This window comes from Ipomoea nil, unplaced genomic scaffold (genome assembly GCF_001879475.1).
Source record: "Ipomoea nil cultivar Tokyo-kokei standard unplaced genomic scaffold, Asagao_1.1 scaffold1721, whole genome shotgun sequence".
In the NCBI taxonomy this organism is placed as follows: domain Eukaryota; kingdom Viridiplantae; phylum Streptophyta; class Magnoliopsida; order Solanales; family Convolvulaceae; genus Ipomoea; species Ipomoea nil.
Window position 1 is genome coordinate 1,038,315 of NW_017618149.1, and position 18,265 is coordinate 1,056,579.

Here is an 18,265-nt window from a genome sequence, read left to right on the forward strand (position 1 = left end):
TAAATTGCGAGTCGCGTAATCAGCTCATTAGTTAGATTTTAGTTTTTATGAGCACATAAGGTATATTTTGGTGAATTGGTAGTGGTGCAATCAATCTACTAGTCAGATCTTAATTTTTATATGTGAATAAGGGATCCATTCTAACCCCCACACTACTGCCCCCTGTCATGATATTTAAGTCAGTCAACTCCCACACTATTGCCTCCCGTCATGACCTTTAAGTCAGCCAACTCCCACACTACTGCCTCCCGTCATGACTTTTAAGTCAGGCAACTAAAAGTATATATATATATATATATATATATATATATATTGAATACTATTGACTCTGTTACAATGCAGTATCTGTTCATAATTACTTTCTCAACCTACTGAAGCACAAAGAGTCAATATCATCCTCACTGAGCTCAAACCCATGACCTACCATATGGAAGAGCTATTTTGTGTCACTAGACCTCAAGGTTATTGACAAACCAGATGGTTATATTGCTTGAATATAAAGTATTTTATAAAAGTAGTAAATACCTAGCTAACAAGAAATAGGTTGATTTAAAGTCAAATATTTACAAGATTCAATGTCTCATCTAACTAAGTAATAACGAATCAAAGCTAATAATAAGCGAGGGAAAGGGAAAGGGAAAGGGAAAGTGCCAGGTGATTTTGATTTTAAATTTATTATATTTTTATAACATAAATTATTTTTTGAGTAAATTTTTTTTACCATTAGTTATGTACTAGATATATTTAAAAGAACATATATGTAAGAACGAGACACGTGAATCTGCAAAAGGTTACATGTGAATTGTCTATCATGTTGAGTTTAAACGCTTAAATAACGAAATTTTGAGTTGAAATGAGAATATATATATATATATATATATATATATATATATATATATATATGGGTTACCATGCAAAAAAGGAAGATCAAATTTACAAGGTGAAATTGTGAAAATAATTAAAGATGCTAAAGAATTAACTCCACAAACCATATATTAATTTGTGTAAATTAAATGGAAAAATCAAATGATATTCAGTCTCTTGCCTTCTCCAAACCTTAAAACCGGCAGGCATACTAATCACACAAGAAAATTAAGGGGAAAAAAAAAGAATAAAAATCAGAGGGAATTAAGCAAGAAAGAAAGAAAGAAAGAAAAGAAAAGAAAAAGAAACAAAAAGAAACAGAAATTTGAGAGAAAATAATTAATCAAACCTCACGTGTGTGTTTAAACATCCAAACTACACAACATAAGTGGAGGGATTGATGAATTGCTTCATGAATTCCGATGAATATCGTCTCATGACTCGGTGAATGTTAACTTGTGGTGTCGTGCCGATCATCCCCGCCGTGGTGTGAATGAGAGCCACTGGCCTGAGATTCAGATACTCCGCCGCCGCCGCCGGAGCGATGATACGGGTTTAGCCCGGCGAACATGCCTAACTGCCCTTCTCCCATCCCATTTCCGCCGCCACCGCCGCCAATATTGGTGCCGAGTTGCTGACTAGGCAGCAGCGCCACCGGCGTGGGAAAATTCATAAAATGCAACCCACTGGACATCGTGCCTCTATACAACGCCGCGGCGGCAGCGGCGGCGTTGTTACTAACGGACGGAAACGTCCATATTGGATCGCCGGCGGCCCCGCCCATGACGGGGTTTGTTGAATTGGTTACCATCCAGAAATTGGCCGGCACGGAAGCGTGGCTCGCCGGCATCGTCCCTGCACTGGACTGCAGGAGATAACTCCCCATTTGGTGTTGTAAATCTTGCTCCGACCGCCGCTTCCGGCTTATGCTCTCTTCCTCCGCCGTCGTCGGCTCCGTCAAATCGATCGAATTGTCGCGCAGCTCCGGCTTGGCGGCGGCGGCGGCAGCCGAGAGCTGCATACTAGGGTTATTGATATTGATATTCGCCCCCTGGAAATTCAGCAGCGTGGTGGCGGAGCTGTCCGCCGGCGACAACCCGATTCCGGCCGGGAAGAGGCTCCGCCGCTGCGAGAGCGAGAAGTTAGGGTTGAAATACTGAGATCGTAGCTGAGACGGCACGGACATGCTCGACCCGGAGCTCCGCAAGGAAATATTAAGCGACGTGAAATTGGCGGGAATCGTGCCGGTCCCGGTGGCGGCTATCACAGCCGGCTCGGCCTGCTGGAGCAGCCACTCGATGGTCTCCCCGTCGGACTTGTGGCCGAGCTCGCGGGTGAGCTGGAAAACCCTGGCGGCGCAGAGCGCCGGCATGCGGATGCGCCGCCCCCGCCCGTCCACCTTCGTGTGCCGGTCCTTCGTCGACGTCCGCTTCGGCGGCGGCTTCTTCGACGGCTCCGCCAAAGCAGCGGAGTCGGAGACGGCGGCGGAGGCGGAGGTGGATCGAGCTGCAGCGGCGTTAGGGTTTGCGCTGGTATCCAGGGAGGAAGAGATTGCGAGAGAAGGATAAGGGACGATGGCGGTGGCGGAGGAAGAGCTGCTGGAGCATGCTTCGTCTTCTTTCTTCTCAAGCAATTGGAACGGAAAAGTTGGCCGGCGATTATGGTGGTGGTGGTGGAGATGATCATCACCTCCTCGTTCCATGATCACATGCGTGACTGAATAATAGATATATAAATCTATCTAAACATACACTACTGAAAAACCTTTCTATTTCTCTTTCTCTTTTCTCTCTCAATATTTTTTTTATATTTTTTATTTTAAAGATAGAAACAGCGACAAAACCTTATTAAATTCTTGTGGGCTCTCTCACTCTCTCTCCCTCTCTGGAGAATGAAATTATTTCCTTAGTTGCGTTTAGCTTCTCTCTCTAAGCTATATTGTGGTTGGTTCATTATATTTGATGTATGTGTTGGAGAGAGAAAGAGAGAGAGAGAGAGAGAGGATAAGGGAAGAGGGAAAGCTTTAAGCAACAAAGATAATGAGTGGGAATTATTCATAGGGGATGAGAGCTTTAGAAAGCTAAAATTTTTAACAAAGGGGAAAAAGAAAATATATGCTTTTGTTGGCCTCTTTTCTATCTGTCTTTTGACAAATATTGATTGGAATGCGTCAAAAAGAGAGGGAGAAAATTAAATAAATAAATAAATATTGTGTGTTGTGGTTTTGATTTTGATTTTGATTTTGATTTTGATGTTTCCCTTTGCTTTTTCCATTTTTGTTATTTTTATTCAGGATATATATATATATATATATATATATATATATATATATATATATATATATATATGTGAGTGCGTTCAAGTGCGAACAGTGCTTCCCATGCGATCATTCATCATTAGTGTCGGGTTTGTATTAGGTAACTCGAAATGAATTAAGTTCCATTCTAGCTACTAATAGTTAACCGGCAAATTATATTGCGGACCAGGGTCAACTTTGTATGGTTGATATTGATTCAAAATGACATCATTTTATATTAAAGGTCAATTAGTACATTATACTCCCTCCATCTCATTTTATGTGTCGGGTTCGGTTAACGAGACTTGATTGAAGTTATTTACAGTTTAATTTTTCATAATATTAAGTTTAGAATCCTTTCAAAAAAAAAAGTTTAGAATTAGTATGTAAAATTTATATATTTAGAAACTACATTAAAAGTATTGTTAAACATAAAAAAAAATTAAATTTAAAAATGATAAGAAAATGTTAATAGAAATAAGCAAAGAAAAAAGAGTTAGTTTGACCAATGAATAATAAGTAGGTGGGGATAAAATGAGACATATTGAGTATTTAATAACATTGTCATATACTATGTTCATAATATTTGCGGTTTCATCCTATTAGTAAAGTGCTTTTATTCCTGACAGATTAATTACTGATAATATTTTGGTAGCTGCTGAGATTGGTCATTATCTGAATAGGAAACAATGTGGGGTGGTTGGATGGGGAGCTCTCAAATAGATATGGCTAAAGCTTATGACCGTATGGAGTGATCTTTTCTTCATAATATGTTGTTAGCTTTGGGTTTTGCAGAGGGATGGGTGAAGTTGATTATGAATTGTATTACTACTGTTTCCTATAACTTTCTGATAAATGGTGAGAATATTGGTCAGGTTGTCCCTACTCGGGGACTTAGATAGCTGAGCCCCTTTCTCCATATCTGATCTGTTCATAACCTGTGCAGAGGGGCTCTCTTTGTTATTACAGCAGGCTGAGGCACATGGTTCTTTTCATGGGTGTAGGGTGGTTAGAGGGGCGCCACCTATTTCTCATTTGTTTTTCGCAGATGATAGTCTCTTGTTTTATTAAGGCTAATGGCCAGGGAAGCATGAGTTATTAAACAGTGTCTCAAATCCTATGAAGATATGTCAGGGCAGGTGGTAAATTTCCATAAGTCTAGTGTATGTTTCAGTAGAAATTAAACACGTTGCTAGAGGCTAGGGATGAAGTAGCGTTAGTTTTGGGGGTTCCCCAGGCTCCCAATTTTGGGAAATATTTTGGGTTACCTTCCTTTGTAGGCAGAAACAAAAGGCAGCCTTTGCTTAGATCGAGGATAAGATTAGACAGAGAGTGGGTTCCTGGAACAAGAAGTTGCTCTCGCAGGCTAGTAAGGAAGTGCTCTTGAAAAGTGTGGCACATGCTATGCCCACTTTCTCTATGAGTGTTTTCTTATTGTCTGAGTCTGTATGCTTGGGTATTGAAAGGGCTATGAATCGTTACTGGTGGGGCTCAGGGAATGAAAGAAGGATCCATTGTAAGTCATGTAATCGGTTATGTGTTCTTAAGAAGTATGGTGGTTTGGGGTTCAAAGATCTAAGGACTTTTAATTTAACTATGCTAGGAAAGCAGGTCTGGCGCTTCCCACTACCTTTATTGATGCTACTATGGGAAACTGCCCGAGCTTCTGTTGGCGGAGTATTATGGCAGCTCATGAGTTGGTTTGCAGTGGAATAAGGCGAAGAATAGGAGATAGTTAGTCAACTCTCATATGGGGTCACCCTTGGATTCCTGATGAACCTGGTCCTATGGTTCCAATGCCTATTCAGTTACGTCGGGCCCTAGTTTCAGGCCTGATTGATCAGGGTACGAATTCCTGGGACCAAGAAATTCTTGTTGACATTTTTATTCCTAGTGTTGTGGTTCGTATGGCTAGAGTTCCTATTAGTCCTGATTATGAGGACACTTGGTATTGGCAAGATGACCCAGGGGGTCATTATAGCGTGAAAAGTGGATATAGACGCATGGTTGGTGACTTTGTTGGCGGCCCCCGGGACTTTGACAATTAGTTAGCTTTGTGGAAAATAAAAGCGCCCCTCCCCCTCCACCCAAGTGGAGGAATTTTATGTGGAGAGTACTTTCTGATATTTTTCCTACTACTACTAACTTGCTTATAATGAGAGTGAATGTAGATCCCTCATGCCCTATGTGTGGGCTTGATCATGAAAGCTCCATGAACGCACTCATCACTAGTGATTTTTCAAAGCTTGTTTGGCATGGATCATGCATTCTTATCTCTAATGTGGTTGGAAATACTTTTCCCATGTGGTTTAGAAATGCTATGTTGGTTCTCACGGAGGAAGATCTTGTTGCAGCTATAGCAATCTTGTACCACGTCTGGAAAGCGTGGAACACGGCAGTATGGGATGGATTTCTCCCATTACCGAAGAAGGTGTGGTTCTCGACCAAGATGGCGGTCAACGCATGGCGGTAGATCCATTCCCGTGGCAATGCAGCTGCTCCTTCTTAAGCCGAAATTCAGCCTGCTGTACGGGAAGGGGTGGCCATATGTTTCTTCAATGCGGGCTTCCGACCGTCGACCAAGAAGGCTTCCGTGGGGCTGTGCTTCTCTCACCGGACAGCGGCTTCTCGGCGGCCTTCAGTGGAATGCTCCCAGATTGTTTCTCACCCCTCATGGATGAGTCTCTCGCTTGCAAGGAGGTACTTTCTTGGCTCAAGGATCGCAACGTTTCGTCTGTGGAGCTCCTCACAGATTGCTCCAATCTCTAGCACTACTTATCGTCTAACCACGTTGATCTTTTGTCTTATGTTGGTTTTACTATTGATGCTTGTTAGACTATTATGTCGTCGTTTAGCCGTTGCTTTGTTAGTTTAATTCCTAGAACTAGTAATCGAGGTGCTCATACCCTCGCTTCTGCAACTTTTTCTCAGTCTTGCACTTTGTACTGGGACTCCGTTCCCCCTGACTCTATTTCTGGTTTGCTATAATATTTCTACCGTTTGGTTGGCTTTAAAAAAAATGTTCATAATATTTGCTCTATACATATGTCTATAAGTCCAAACATTAATGTCCATAAACACTAAAATAAATGTACATCATATGTATTTTCATTCACTCTATATTAGATTTATAATGTTGCTTATATATGTTCATAAAAAAACAAAGTTTACTGTACATAAATATTATATTACAAAAATATATATTATGTTTAATAGCACTCATCATATCTAAACATTAATATCCATAAACACTAAACGGAACGTACATCATATGTATTTCTATTCACTCTATAGTAGGTTTATAATGTTCATTCTATATGATGTTAAAAAAAAAAAAAAACAAAGCTTAATATACATAAACATTATACTATAAACACATCATGTTTAATAAAATTCATCTTGTACTATGTTCATAATATTTGTTTTAGAGTGACACTCCTGTGAGACCATCTCACGAATCCTTTTTTTGTGAGACTGATCGTGCCAAGATGGAAATATAATACTTATATTGAAAAATGTAATACTAATTAGGAAAAAAATGTTTGTTACTTATAAGGAAAACGTAAAATACTTTTGATGAAAAATATAATACTTTTAAATCAAAATGTAAAAGTATTACATTTTTTCTTTAAAAGTATAGTATTATACTTTCTCTTATAAGTATCAAACACTTTATTCCTGATTAATATTACATTTTCCAGTATAAGTATCATATTTTTATCCTGACCAAACTCGTCTCATAGACAAGCTAAGGATTCATGAGAGTCTCACACAAATGTGTTCCCTTATTTTATATGTATGTCCATAACCCTAAACCTTAATGTCCATGAATATTAAACTAAATGTTCATCATGTGCATTTTATTCATTATTTTATAGTAGGTCCATAATATTATTTTTATAGGTTCATATATACTAAAATAATGACTCTATGTACATATAGATTTATTTTTATAAAAAAATTTATGTCAATATAAGTGTCATTTAAAATATCCCATCCAATTTGAACTTTTTAATGATATACTTTTTATATATTCGTTTTATTTGTACAAAAAGAAAAAGATAAAAATAAATTTAAGTTGAAAAATAAGCATTGGCTTGGAGTACACTAAATAATAAAAATCTTTGCCCATTCCACTACCAAAACAAAAAATCTTTAATTTCTTTAGTTAGACTTATTACATTTATCAATATCTAATTAAATATAAATTTGGCCAAGCCAAGCTAAACACCCAAAATCTTGACCCGATCCATCCCACCGTTGAAAAAATATAATTTTTCAATTTTTATAGTTCAAAATTATTATATTTATCAATTTATATATTTATTTTTATTATAATAAGTTATAAGTTATATGTTAAAAATTATTTATTTACATCTTTTTATAATAATAATAATAATAATAATAATAATAATAATAATAATAATAATAATAATAATAATAATAATAATAATAATAATAATAATTCTTGTAACTATTATCTAATTTTATTTTAATATAAATAATATTCAGTAATAATTATCATTATAAAATAAAGGAAAAGTGGTCAAATAGGCCATAGAACTTTTACTTAAAAAGTCAATTAGGCCCCTAAACTTTTTAAAGTAGTAATTAAACTCATCAATATTTTATATTGGTGTAATGAAACCCAAAAAATAATCTGTCATAGCATGTCCCTAGAGTTTTGACAACCCTCCAGCAAAACTCTAACGCCATTACCAATTAAAAAGTGACTGGCGACCCAAATGGGTTGCCTTCTTCAATGGAAACCGGCAACCGTTCACATGTCGCTTTTTAATCAGAAATGTCGCTGGAGGGTTAGTTGCCGGAACTCTAGTGACATGCTATAGTAGGCCACTAACCGATTTCTGGGCTTCATTGCACCAAAATAAAATGTTGATGCGTTTACTAATTGCTACTTTAACAAGTTTAGGAGTCTAATTGACTTTTCAGGTAAAGTCCGATGACATATTTGACTGTTTTCTCCTAAAATAATTAATATTTTATAAAAATAAATTTAGGTTCATATTTTAAAACATGAACCAAACATAATTTTTTTTTTCTTTCAACCAAATAGAAAAAATTTATTATTATTATTATTATTATTATTATTATTATTATTATTATTATTATTATTATTATTATTATTATTATTATTATTATTATTATTATTATTATTACTTTCATCAAACACTAAGAAATGAATCATTATTTAGAAATCATTAAAAAAAAAACAATTTCTATGTTTGAAACAATTTCTATGTTTTCCAACATACCTTAAATCGAAACCATAAGCCATGCAGGAGGAGAAGACTTAGGTAAACAAAATATTTGCTTTAATAGAAGGCTTAGTAGAAAAGAATAGTTTTTTTTTTTTTTTCCTTTTTCTTTTTTAACTCATAAGTGTTAAGAATTATTGTAAAGATAGATTTTGGTGATACTAACTATTATGCGAGGTAAATTAGGACCTCTAAAATGCTATGTAGTTTTCTATTACTTAGAAACTTGTGAAGGGCAAAATAGGACTTAGTAAGGTTAGCTATTTGAGCTACAAGTGGTAAAGATGAAAAATAGAGGATCTCATTTTGAAAGACCTTACAACAAAAGAGCTTAAAAAGTCTTAGATTTATGTAGCAAAAGAACTAATAAGTAATGGATCAGTTTAGAGACGTCAAATCAAAGTCACTTTAATTGACTTTTACTAGGGTACATTGATGGGAGTACTGTAGCCCCATCCCAGTTTTCCGATGCCGTGAAAACTACCACAAATCCTAGCTACACAAATTGATACCGTCATGACCAAATTATCATTAGCGCCCTCCTTGGAAGCTGTTCTAGCCCCATTCAACAGCTCATCTCTTCCACTGAAACCTCCCGTGAGGCTTGGGAGTCGTTAACAGCAAGCTTTGTAAACACCTCACGTGGATGAATTGTCTCACTTAAGTCTAAGTTAGCACACAATCCGCGAGGTAGTCGGTCTATTGTTGATTATCTCAACAACATGAAGGCCATTGCCGATGATCTTGCTATCGCACAATGCTCGATGTCTATTGAAGATCTTATGGTTCACATCCTTACTCAGATTGGTGAAGAATACAACTCTGTTGTATCAGCTGTACGTGTTCGAGAGTCCCCACTGTCACTCTTTGAGCTCTCTAAGATACTCACTTATCATGAGCGTATGTTAAAGAAAGCAGATGAGTCCCATTAAAATGTTATTGCCACTACAAATGTTACTCAGTGGTCCTCCAACAATGGACTGTCGTCTCAAGGTAGTTTTTACACAAGTCAGTTTGCGAATAAAAATTCCCGACCATCGTGGCAAAATTACAACAGTGGACGTCCCTCTCAGAATGGTTTGGTGTGTAAGTTCTATAATATTCCCGGACATGAGGTATGTTATTGTCATAAACTAATCCGGTTTTTGAAATAAAATAACATCTCTCATGTTCCATCTGCGAGTTCCAGCCCGACCTCGTCTATCAATACATCCACTACATAACTCGTGGTTATTTGACAGTAGTGCTTCTCACCATACCACGTCGAGTACTTCACCACTATACACTTTTAGCGAATATGGTGGTCCAGATGAGATACGCCTAGGTGATGGTAAGTGCCTTCCTATAACTCATATTGCTCATACTACCTTATCCACACCATCCTAGCCTCTTTCCCTTAACAATGTTCTATGTTTTCTTAAGTTACATAGGAATTTAGTGTCAGTTTCTCAATTATGCCACACTAACTCTGTTTCAATTAAATTCCGTTGTAATTTCTTTCTCGTGAAGGATTGTTAAACGGGGGCACCACTGATGCGGGGAGAGACCGTTAATGGTGTCTACTATGCTCCTACCTCACTTTTGCCCTCAAGCCAATGTAACAAGTTTTATGTCTCTGTCTGATTGGCATCATCGTTTTGGTCATCCCTCTAATAAAGTACTTAGTTGTGTTTTAATTCATTTCACCAATGTTTCCAACTTTCCATTAAATCATTTTCTTTGTATTTCTTGCAACATTAATAAGAGTCACAAGTTACCCTTTGCATAAAACTCTATGGTAAGCTCTAGACCTCTAGAATTAATTTATACGAATGATTGGAGCTCATCTCAAAAATCAATTGATGGTTATGCTTACTATGTTATTTTTGTGGACCACTATGCAAAATACATTTGGTTATACCCACTCGAAAAGAAGTCAGATGTGGCTTTTATTTTCCTGCAGTACAAACGTCTAGTGAAAAATTATTTCAATCAAAAAATTATCTCAATCTTCTCAGATAATGGATGTGAATTCATTAAACTTGTTCCTATATTTAATAATGAAGAGATTTTTCGCTTCACCACTCCCCCTCATACTCCTGAGCATAATGGAACGGCTGAACGTCATCACCGCCACATAGTTGAGACCGGTATGTCATTGTTACATTCTGCTTCTTTACCTTTATCTTTTTGGTCTCATGAGTTCCAAACTGTAGTTTATCTCATAAATACATTGCCCACACCTGTCTTGGATAATTAGTCTCCTTTTGCAGTTCTATATAAATCTCAGCCCAATTATATATGCTAAGCTTTAGCCATTTGGGTGTTTATGTTTTCCCTGGTTAAAACCGTATTGTTCTCATAAATTGGAGCCTTAATCTTTCTCATGTATTTTTTTGGGTTACTCAAATTCACAATCTACTTCTAAATGTTATGAACCCAATACAAAAAGAACCTTTTCTCCAGACATGTTAAATTTGTTCCAACCCAATTTCACTACAAAATCCTAAGTGTGAAAGACTTTGCAATTACATCTCCTCAACTCACAAATAAAACTTGCCAGTTTGCTAATTTGTCTACAAAACCACAAATACCCATCCTGGAAAATCATCTTCTTCAACAGATTCTCGCCTTCTTTAGTCGGTCGTGCCACCATAGTCGCCAATAGCTTCTCCTACGCCGGCGGTGGGTCTATTCCATCTAGAGTCCTCTGTTCCAACGTCGTCCCCTCCATGTCTGCCAGAGCTGTTATCTTCTTTTCCAGTGGTGGTGGCAGCTTCATTGGATTCTTCTCCAAAACTATTGACCACCTTGCCGACGATCTCTCTTCTTTAGGTACTTATTTCTTGACCCGCTAGGAACCGCAAGAGTAATCCTAAAGTTTTTGGTCCATCGTTTGTTAATACAGTCTCAGTAACCCCTTACCTCCTTGTCTTGAGCCTAACACCGTTACCCAGGCGTTGAGAGATCCTTTGTGGCATAAGGCGATGGATGAGGAATATGAGGCTTTGCTTCGGAATGGTACTTGGGATTTGGTACCACGAAAATCTAGACCGGTGGTTGGATGCAAATGGGTGTTCCGAGTTAAACGCAAGCCATATAGCCCAGTAATGAAGCCGGTTTCTATACGTGTGGTTATTTCTATTGCTTTGCGTAATAATTGGTCCATACAACAATTAGATATTAATAATGCGTTTCTGAATGGAACATTGACCTATCGAAACTGTTTTTATGGAACAACCACCGGGTTATGTTAATGTGAAATTTCTTTCTCATGTTTGTCAACTTGAAAAGGCATTGTATGGCCTTAAATAGGCACCACGAGCTTGGTACGTTGAGCTTAGATGCTTTCTGTTGCGCTATGGTTTTGTCAAGTCACAGCCAAATGCCTCATTGTTTGTTTACTCAGCTAATGGCATTCTTATGTAGTTTTTGGTGTATGTTGATGATATCCTACTTACTAGGAGCAATACTGTGTGTATTGAGCAGTGTGTGTTAGGTTGTCTAATGTCTTTGCATTAAAAGATTTGGATCCCTTTACATCATTTCTAGGTGTGGATGTAATTTCAACTGTATCTGGTATGTTTGTCTCAATCACAGTACATTTACGATATTTTGATCAAGATTCACATGGATGGAGCGGAGCTAGTTTCCACGCCCATGAGTTTTTCAAAATTTCTGTCTCTCCCGGACTTTTCTGCAGTTGTTGATCCTACAGGCTTTCGCAAGCTTATTGGTATGTTGCAATATTTAAGCATTACTCGTCCAGATGTTTCATTTGCTGTGAATCGTTTCTCACAGTTTATGCATGCACCATCTGCGACCCATTGGTCTACTGCGAAGCGTGTTCTGCGCTACCTTAAGGGGACATTGTTTCATTGGCTACTTCTTAAAGGTACTACATCCTTTCGGCTTACTGCTATTTCTGGTTCTAATTGATGGGGCTCCAGTACTTTGGGCCGTTCTACCATTACGTATGTTTTGTATCTTGGTGGTAACATTGTTTCTTGGAAGTCAACACGTCAAAAGCCAATGGCAGAGTATTGTGCCATTGCGAATGCTACTACTGAGGTTTTATGGGTTCAACATCTTTTTGCGAGAGCTACGAGTGCTTTTGTATGACTCTCCTGTATTGCTATGTGATTATCTCAGTGCTACATATGTTTGCAAAAATCCTATGTTCCATTTTAGAATGAAGCATCTTTCCCTTGACTATTTCTTTGTTCGTGAGTTGGTGACTTCTGGGGCTTTAAAGAACAGCTCGCTGATATCCTCACGAAGTTGTTGGGTCGTGCATCTTTTCAGCTTTTTCGGTCCAAGATTGGAGTCTCCAACGGATCCTCCATCTTGTGGGGCATGTTTAACACATAGCTTGAACTAGTCTTTAGATGGTTTTGTTATTTACTTTTATTTAACCTTTAGTTATGCTTTTGTTGTAACTTTTTCTATAAAGCACGTCACTATTTATATCTCCAGTGTAAAGTCATAATCAAAGTAATTTTATTCTACTTTTTACACCAACAAGAATAAAAGTGTGCAGTTAAGGCTGCAGATGCTAGGGGGGAGGGGGGGGGGATAGTTGGGCAGAGACCGGTGAAGGGGTAAGTCTAGCACCATGTGGATAGGGAGGTTGTTGGGTGGAGCCTTGAAGTGCTAAGCCTAGCTCCTGGCCTCCTGAAAATCCTAATAGTAGCTTTTGGACACAGCTGTTCACATATCAAGGTCCACTTATCAAGCACCTTCAAGAAGATTTGAAGCCATTCAAATTTCTCCAAGGTAGCAGTTTCTCAAGTATAAAATATAGGTAGCAGACTTGAATATTCTTGATTTAAAGTGTCCAACACCAAACAAAAAAAGCTCTCATCTTTGAAGTGTTGGAAGACGTTACACTCAAGGGAACTTTGTGGAAGATCCTTGTAGTGAAGTTGTTGGTTAGTGAAAGCAGTTTTTTGGTGATACAACTATTCGAAGGACTATCAAGGAGACTCTAAGAAACTAGCAAGGGGACTTTGTGATTGATCTTTATAAAAGACTCTCACTTGTATTTTGTAACAACTACATAGTGAATTCCTCTTGAAGTATAAGAGGAGAGGAGTATTGGATTTCCCTAAGCACTATAAACTCACCCCCCACCCCTTCTCTCTCTCTTTCTAGTTTACTTTACTTTTATTCCTTTCAAATCGACCATATCCACACAAGCAAACACTTACGCTTTGAAACAAAAAAAGTTACAAAATCATTTTCAAGAAAATTTCTTAATAAGTTATAGACTTCCTTTGAGCGTACTTTGTGTATGCCACCCCTTCCCCCCACCCAAAAAAAAACTTCCACTTGCTCTTGGAATCAACAAGAAGAATTAATTCGACCAAATAGAAGAAATGTTAAAACAAAATATTTATCTTATTTAAAAGACTCATTCTATAAGAAAAGCCGAACCTGCTGAAACATCATTGAATAGAGAATCTTATTTTGAAGAAGTTACGTTCTAAATTGGATAAAGCTCTAAGTCATACGACATTTGCTCCCGGTAGAGTTTGTTCTTCAAAAGATGTTTGGAAATGAGAAATATCATTGCTTTAGAAGAGATTTAGTGTTGACATCAGTAAAATACCTTAACTCAACATTGAAAAAAAAAAAGAGAAAGAGAACACAATAAAGAAAGGATATAGGAATTCTATTTCTCTAAAATTAGAAAAATTGTTTTCCAATTTTTTTTTTTAAAATATAGAATTATTCTCTCTCTCTCTCTCTCTCTCTCTCTCTCTTCTTTTTATTTTTTTATTTTTTATTATTTTGAATTTGAATTTGAGAAATGAAAAGTAAACAAAATTTTCATTTTTAAATTCTTCATTTTTGCAGTTTTTTTTAAAGGTCACTACACTATATGAGAACTGATAGAATTGTATTGAATGAATGTAATTATAAAGATACAGATCATAGGTATATATACCAGGAGAATCATAGAGAGACAGACTAGGGAATCATAGGGAAACTAGGATAGGGAGTCATAGACTAACTCAAATACATAGAGTCCTAATACTCCCCTCAAACACAGGGTACAGACGTGACCTGTAGCTTGTCTCTAAGAAAAGAAAACCTAGGATCAGGTAGAGCCTTTGTAAATATATAAGCAAGTTGATATTTTGTTGAGATAAAGTGAACTTGAATCTCTCCATTGGCAACTCTGTCTCTAACGAAGTGATTATCAATCTCCACATGTTTGGTACGACATGAAATATGGGATTTGCACACATGTATGTAGCACCAAAATTATCACACCACAGCTTGGGAATAGAAATTCTATTCACGCCAATCTCACGCAATAGAGATAGAATCCAAATTACTTCAGCACAAACATCTGCTAGAGCTTTATATTCAGCATCCGTAGAAGATCTAGCAACAGTTCTTTGTTTCTTACATACCCAAGACACAAAATTGGATCCAAGAAACACAGCATAGCCACTAGTTGACTTACGGTTCTCCGTTCTCGAGACAGCCAGCCTAATCAGAATCATAAAAAGCATGCAACTCCCTTGATTCTGACTTTCGTACACGTAAATTGTAAGTAATAGTGCCTTTAACATACCTTATCACACACTTCAATTGTTCCCAATGCGAGGCTGTAGGAACATGCATATGTTGACAGAGTTGGTTGACAGCAAAAGACAGATCTGGACAAGTAATCGTGAAATACTTCAATGTTCCAACTAGACTCCTATACTGTGTAGCATTGTCATATAAAAGTGCACCGAAAGAAGTGGGTTTCGAAACAGATATATGAGTGGCTAAATGTTTACAATTTGTCATACCAGCACGATTCAAAATGTCTGTCATGTATCGTTGATGGGAAAGCAAGATTTCGTTATCACATTTAACAGTCTCAATTCCAAGAAAGAAATCAGGTTCACTAAGATTCCTAATCTTGAATTCAGTAGAGAGTTTAGCCAATAGCTCGTTGACTAGATTCATACTACTCCCCATCACAAGTATGTCATCAACATAGACCAAAACATACACAAAAACATAATCTTGGGAATAATAGAACAAAGACACAAATGTTTTCGAAGCATTAAAACCAACTGACAGCAGAACCGCATGTAGACGATTAAACCAAGCTCTAGGAGCTTGTTTCAACCCATATAAAGAACGCTTCAAAAGAAATACATGATTAGGAAACTGGATATCAATATAACCAGGCGGCTGCTCCATATAAACAATTTCATATAAATGTCCATTCAAAAAAGCATTGTGAACATCAAGCTGTCTAATAGTCCATCCAGATGATATAGCTACATAGAAGTAACATGACAGTAGTGGGTTTAACCACTGGGCTGAACGTGTCAAAGAAATCCAAGCCAAGTACTTGATTAAACCCTTTAGCTACTAACCTTGCTTTGTGTCTTGCAATTGAACCATCTGCCTTCTTTTTGTGTGAAAGACCCACTTACACCCAACAATATTCATGTCTGATTTAGATGGAACAAGGGACAATGTCTCATTCTGAAGAAGAGCATTGAATTCTTGATCCATTGCCTTACGTCATTCTGGATATTTAACCGCCTGAGTGTAGCATGTAAGTTCAGTAAGACAAACATTTGCAGTCAGAACCGTAGGGGGAGCCTTAGACTGGCTCCGTATGGCCATGGTATGAGAACGAACCGTGGAGCGAGTAAACCGCCCACGCGATCGGCCGGGAGGACGAGCCGTGGGTGAAACCGTTGAGGTAGTGGGTGTAGTCGATGAAGCGGGCGGCTCGGGCTGGTTGGCATGATTTGGTTCGGGCAGAACTGGCTGAGCCAGCGCGAGCTGGTCATGCCGAATAAAAGCAGGAGTCGTGGGACGAGGCTGAAGGGTGGACTCAGCCCACGACTGATTTTGTTTAGCTGATGGTGCCCGCAAAATATTTTTAGTAGCGAAGGGAAAAATCCCTTCATCAAACTGAACATGCCTGCACACATGAACCTTGTTAGTTTGTAAGTCCATGCACCTATAACCCCGGAAAGACTCTGGATAACCTAAGAAGACACAAGGAGAAGACTTATAGGACATTTTATGACGATTGTAAGGTCTTAAATGGGGATAACATAGACATCCCAAAGGCACGAAGAAAAGAATAAGATGGAGGGGATTTATATAGCATAAGATAGGGACTGGAGTTATTTATCACAACAGAAGGCATTCTATTTATCAAATAAATAGCAATCTCAAAAGCAAAATCCCAGAATTTGTTTGGAACAGAGGCATGAGCCAAGAGAGTCAAGCCAGTTTCAACAATATGTCTATGTTTCCTTTCAACACGACCATTCCATTCATGAGTGTAGGCACAAGATTGTCTATGATTAATCCCTAGCTGAACAAATGAAGAGTGTAATTTTTTGTACTCAGCTTCTAAATCAGATTGAATGGACTTAATAATGCGATTAAACGATTGTTCAACCAGGACACGAAATTTATCAAAGATAGCATATATGTCAGATTTTAGTTTCATAGGATAGTACCATGTGAATCGAGAGTGATTATCCATAAAGATAACAAAGTAACGATATCCATCAACTGACAACAAGGGAGCTGGACCCCAAATATCAGTGTATATTAAATCAAGAATATTCAAACTAGAAGACTCAGCACGAGACAAAGGAAAATGTGCAGATTTTCCTAATTGACATGCACTACACAAACTAGAATTAAAATGAATAGTACTACTAGACCCACTAACTGAACAAGACTGAAGAACACGACTAAGGACACATTGATGTGGATGACCCAAGCGACTATGCCAAATTGAAGCAAAGGCGCGAGCGGAAAGAAACGCGGAAGGAGACGAACTTGTCACTGGCAGGCTGTATAGCCCCCCGGAGCTACTGCCCCGTAGAAGAATTTCCTTGGTATTGATATCCTTCACAACAAAAAAAGAGGGGTGAAACTCAAAAAATATTTTATTATCTGAAGCAAATTTTTGAACAGACAACAAAGAAGTAGACAATGTAGGAACATGAAGAATATTTGACAATTGAAATGACCTAGACATGACTAATAGATAAACCCGTAGCATCACCGACATGCAAAGTGTCATTACCATTGTACTCCTCCGCGGTGGAATGGGCGGCTATATCTGGAGTAGAATGATTGGTTGCACCTGTGTCTAGAACCAAGTATGAGCACCCTGAGTAGAGTCCGTAGGAGAGTCCTGATATACTATATGTGCTTGGGGATCTTTAGTATACCGAAGATGACAGGTAACCGCAGTATGACCAAGTATCCCAAACAACTGGCATTTAGGCTGCCAGTTTCCATTCCTACCGCCACCACGTCTTCCGCCGCCACGGTTCCGGCCACCGCCACGAGACTGTCCGGTGTTCTGGCCGGAGTTGCGGCCGCCTCCTCATGTGATTGGCCGCCTCGACCATGTTGATGTCTGCCTTGCTGCGCCGTAAAAGCAGCCAACGAACCACCGCCTGGACCAGCACCCGAGAGGAATTCTTCCACACCAAGGAGGTCAGCAAGCTCCTAGAGCGTCACCGGCTGTCCACGTACATTAAGGGAGGATGTTAGAGAGCGAAATTCCGGCCGTAAACCCTTGAGAACATAGAGGTTCTGCTCTTCAAGGGTAATCGACCAGGCAGCGAGAGTGAGGTCTTCCACCATGACCCGTGCCTTGCCGACGTAGTCTGCGACCGAAGTGTATCCTTGTTGAAGGGACTGAAGCTGTCCTAGGAGATTCATGGACCGAGACTTGGATGACGAAGCCAGCGCATTGACGACCGCCTCCCAAACAGTCGGTTGGTGTGGTGTCCGATGGCCAACGACATTACCTCGTCGGACAATGAGGACATGATTATGGACAAGA

At 38.4% G+C, this 18,265-nt stretch overlaps 2 protein-coding genes across 3 annotated transcripts; both read right to left on the reverse strand.

The window, feature by feature from the left end:
- Window positions 1-965: 965 nt before the first annotated feature.
- Window positions 966-2,930, reverse strand: LOC109191829 (transcription factor TCP14). 2 transcript variants are annotated; one of them, XM_019342508.1, is made up of 2 exons: window positions 2,376-2,930; window positions 966-2,345 (listed from the first exon to the last, which is right to left on the reverse strand). In XM_019342508.1, the coding sequence occupies exons 1-2, from the start codon at window positions 2,564-2,566 to the stop codon at window positions 1,316-1,318; spliced, it is 1,221 nt and encodes a 406-aa protein (XP_019198053.1). In that variant the 5' UTR covers window positions 2,567-2,930; the 3' UTR covers window positions 966-1,315. The 2 variants fall into 2 exon arrangements, with proteins under 2 accessions (XP_019198053.1, XP_019198052.1); XM_019342507.1 differs by having other exon boundaries at window positions 966-2,929.
- Window positions 2,931-14,919: 11,989 nt separating this feature from the next.
- LOC109191862 (uncharacterized mitochondrial protein AtMg00810-like) lies at window positions 14,920-15,948 on the reverse strand. Its single transcript, XM_019342535.1, has 2 exons — window positions 15,807-15,948; window positions 14,920-15,707 (listed from the first exon to the last, which is right to left on the reverse strand). Exons 1-2 carry the CDS (start codon window positions 15,946-15,948, stop codon window positions 14,920-14,922), a joined length of 930 nt encoding a protein of 309 aa, XP_019198080.1.
- Window positions 15,949-18,265: the final 2,317 nt, after the last annotated feature.

Coding starts and splice junctions, on each gene's coding strand:
- LOC109191829 (XM_019342507.1), bottom strand. CDS start 2,566: ATGGAACGAGGAGGTGATGATCATCTCCACCACCACCACCATAATCGC.
- LOC109191862 (XM_019342535.1), bottom strand. CDS start 15,948: ATGGATCAAGAATTCAATGCTCTTCTTCAGAATGAGACATTGTCCCTT. Junction 15,708..15,806: donor ATTGCAAGACACAAAGCAAG/GTTAGTAGCTAA, acceptor ACTTCTATGTAG/CTATATCATCTGGATGGACT.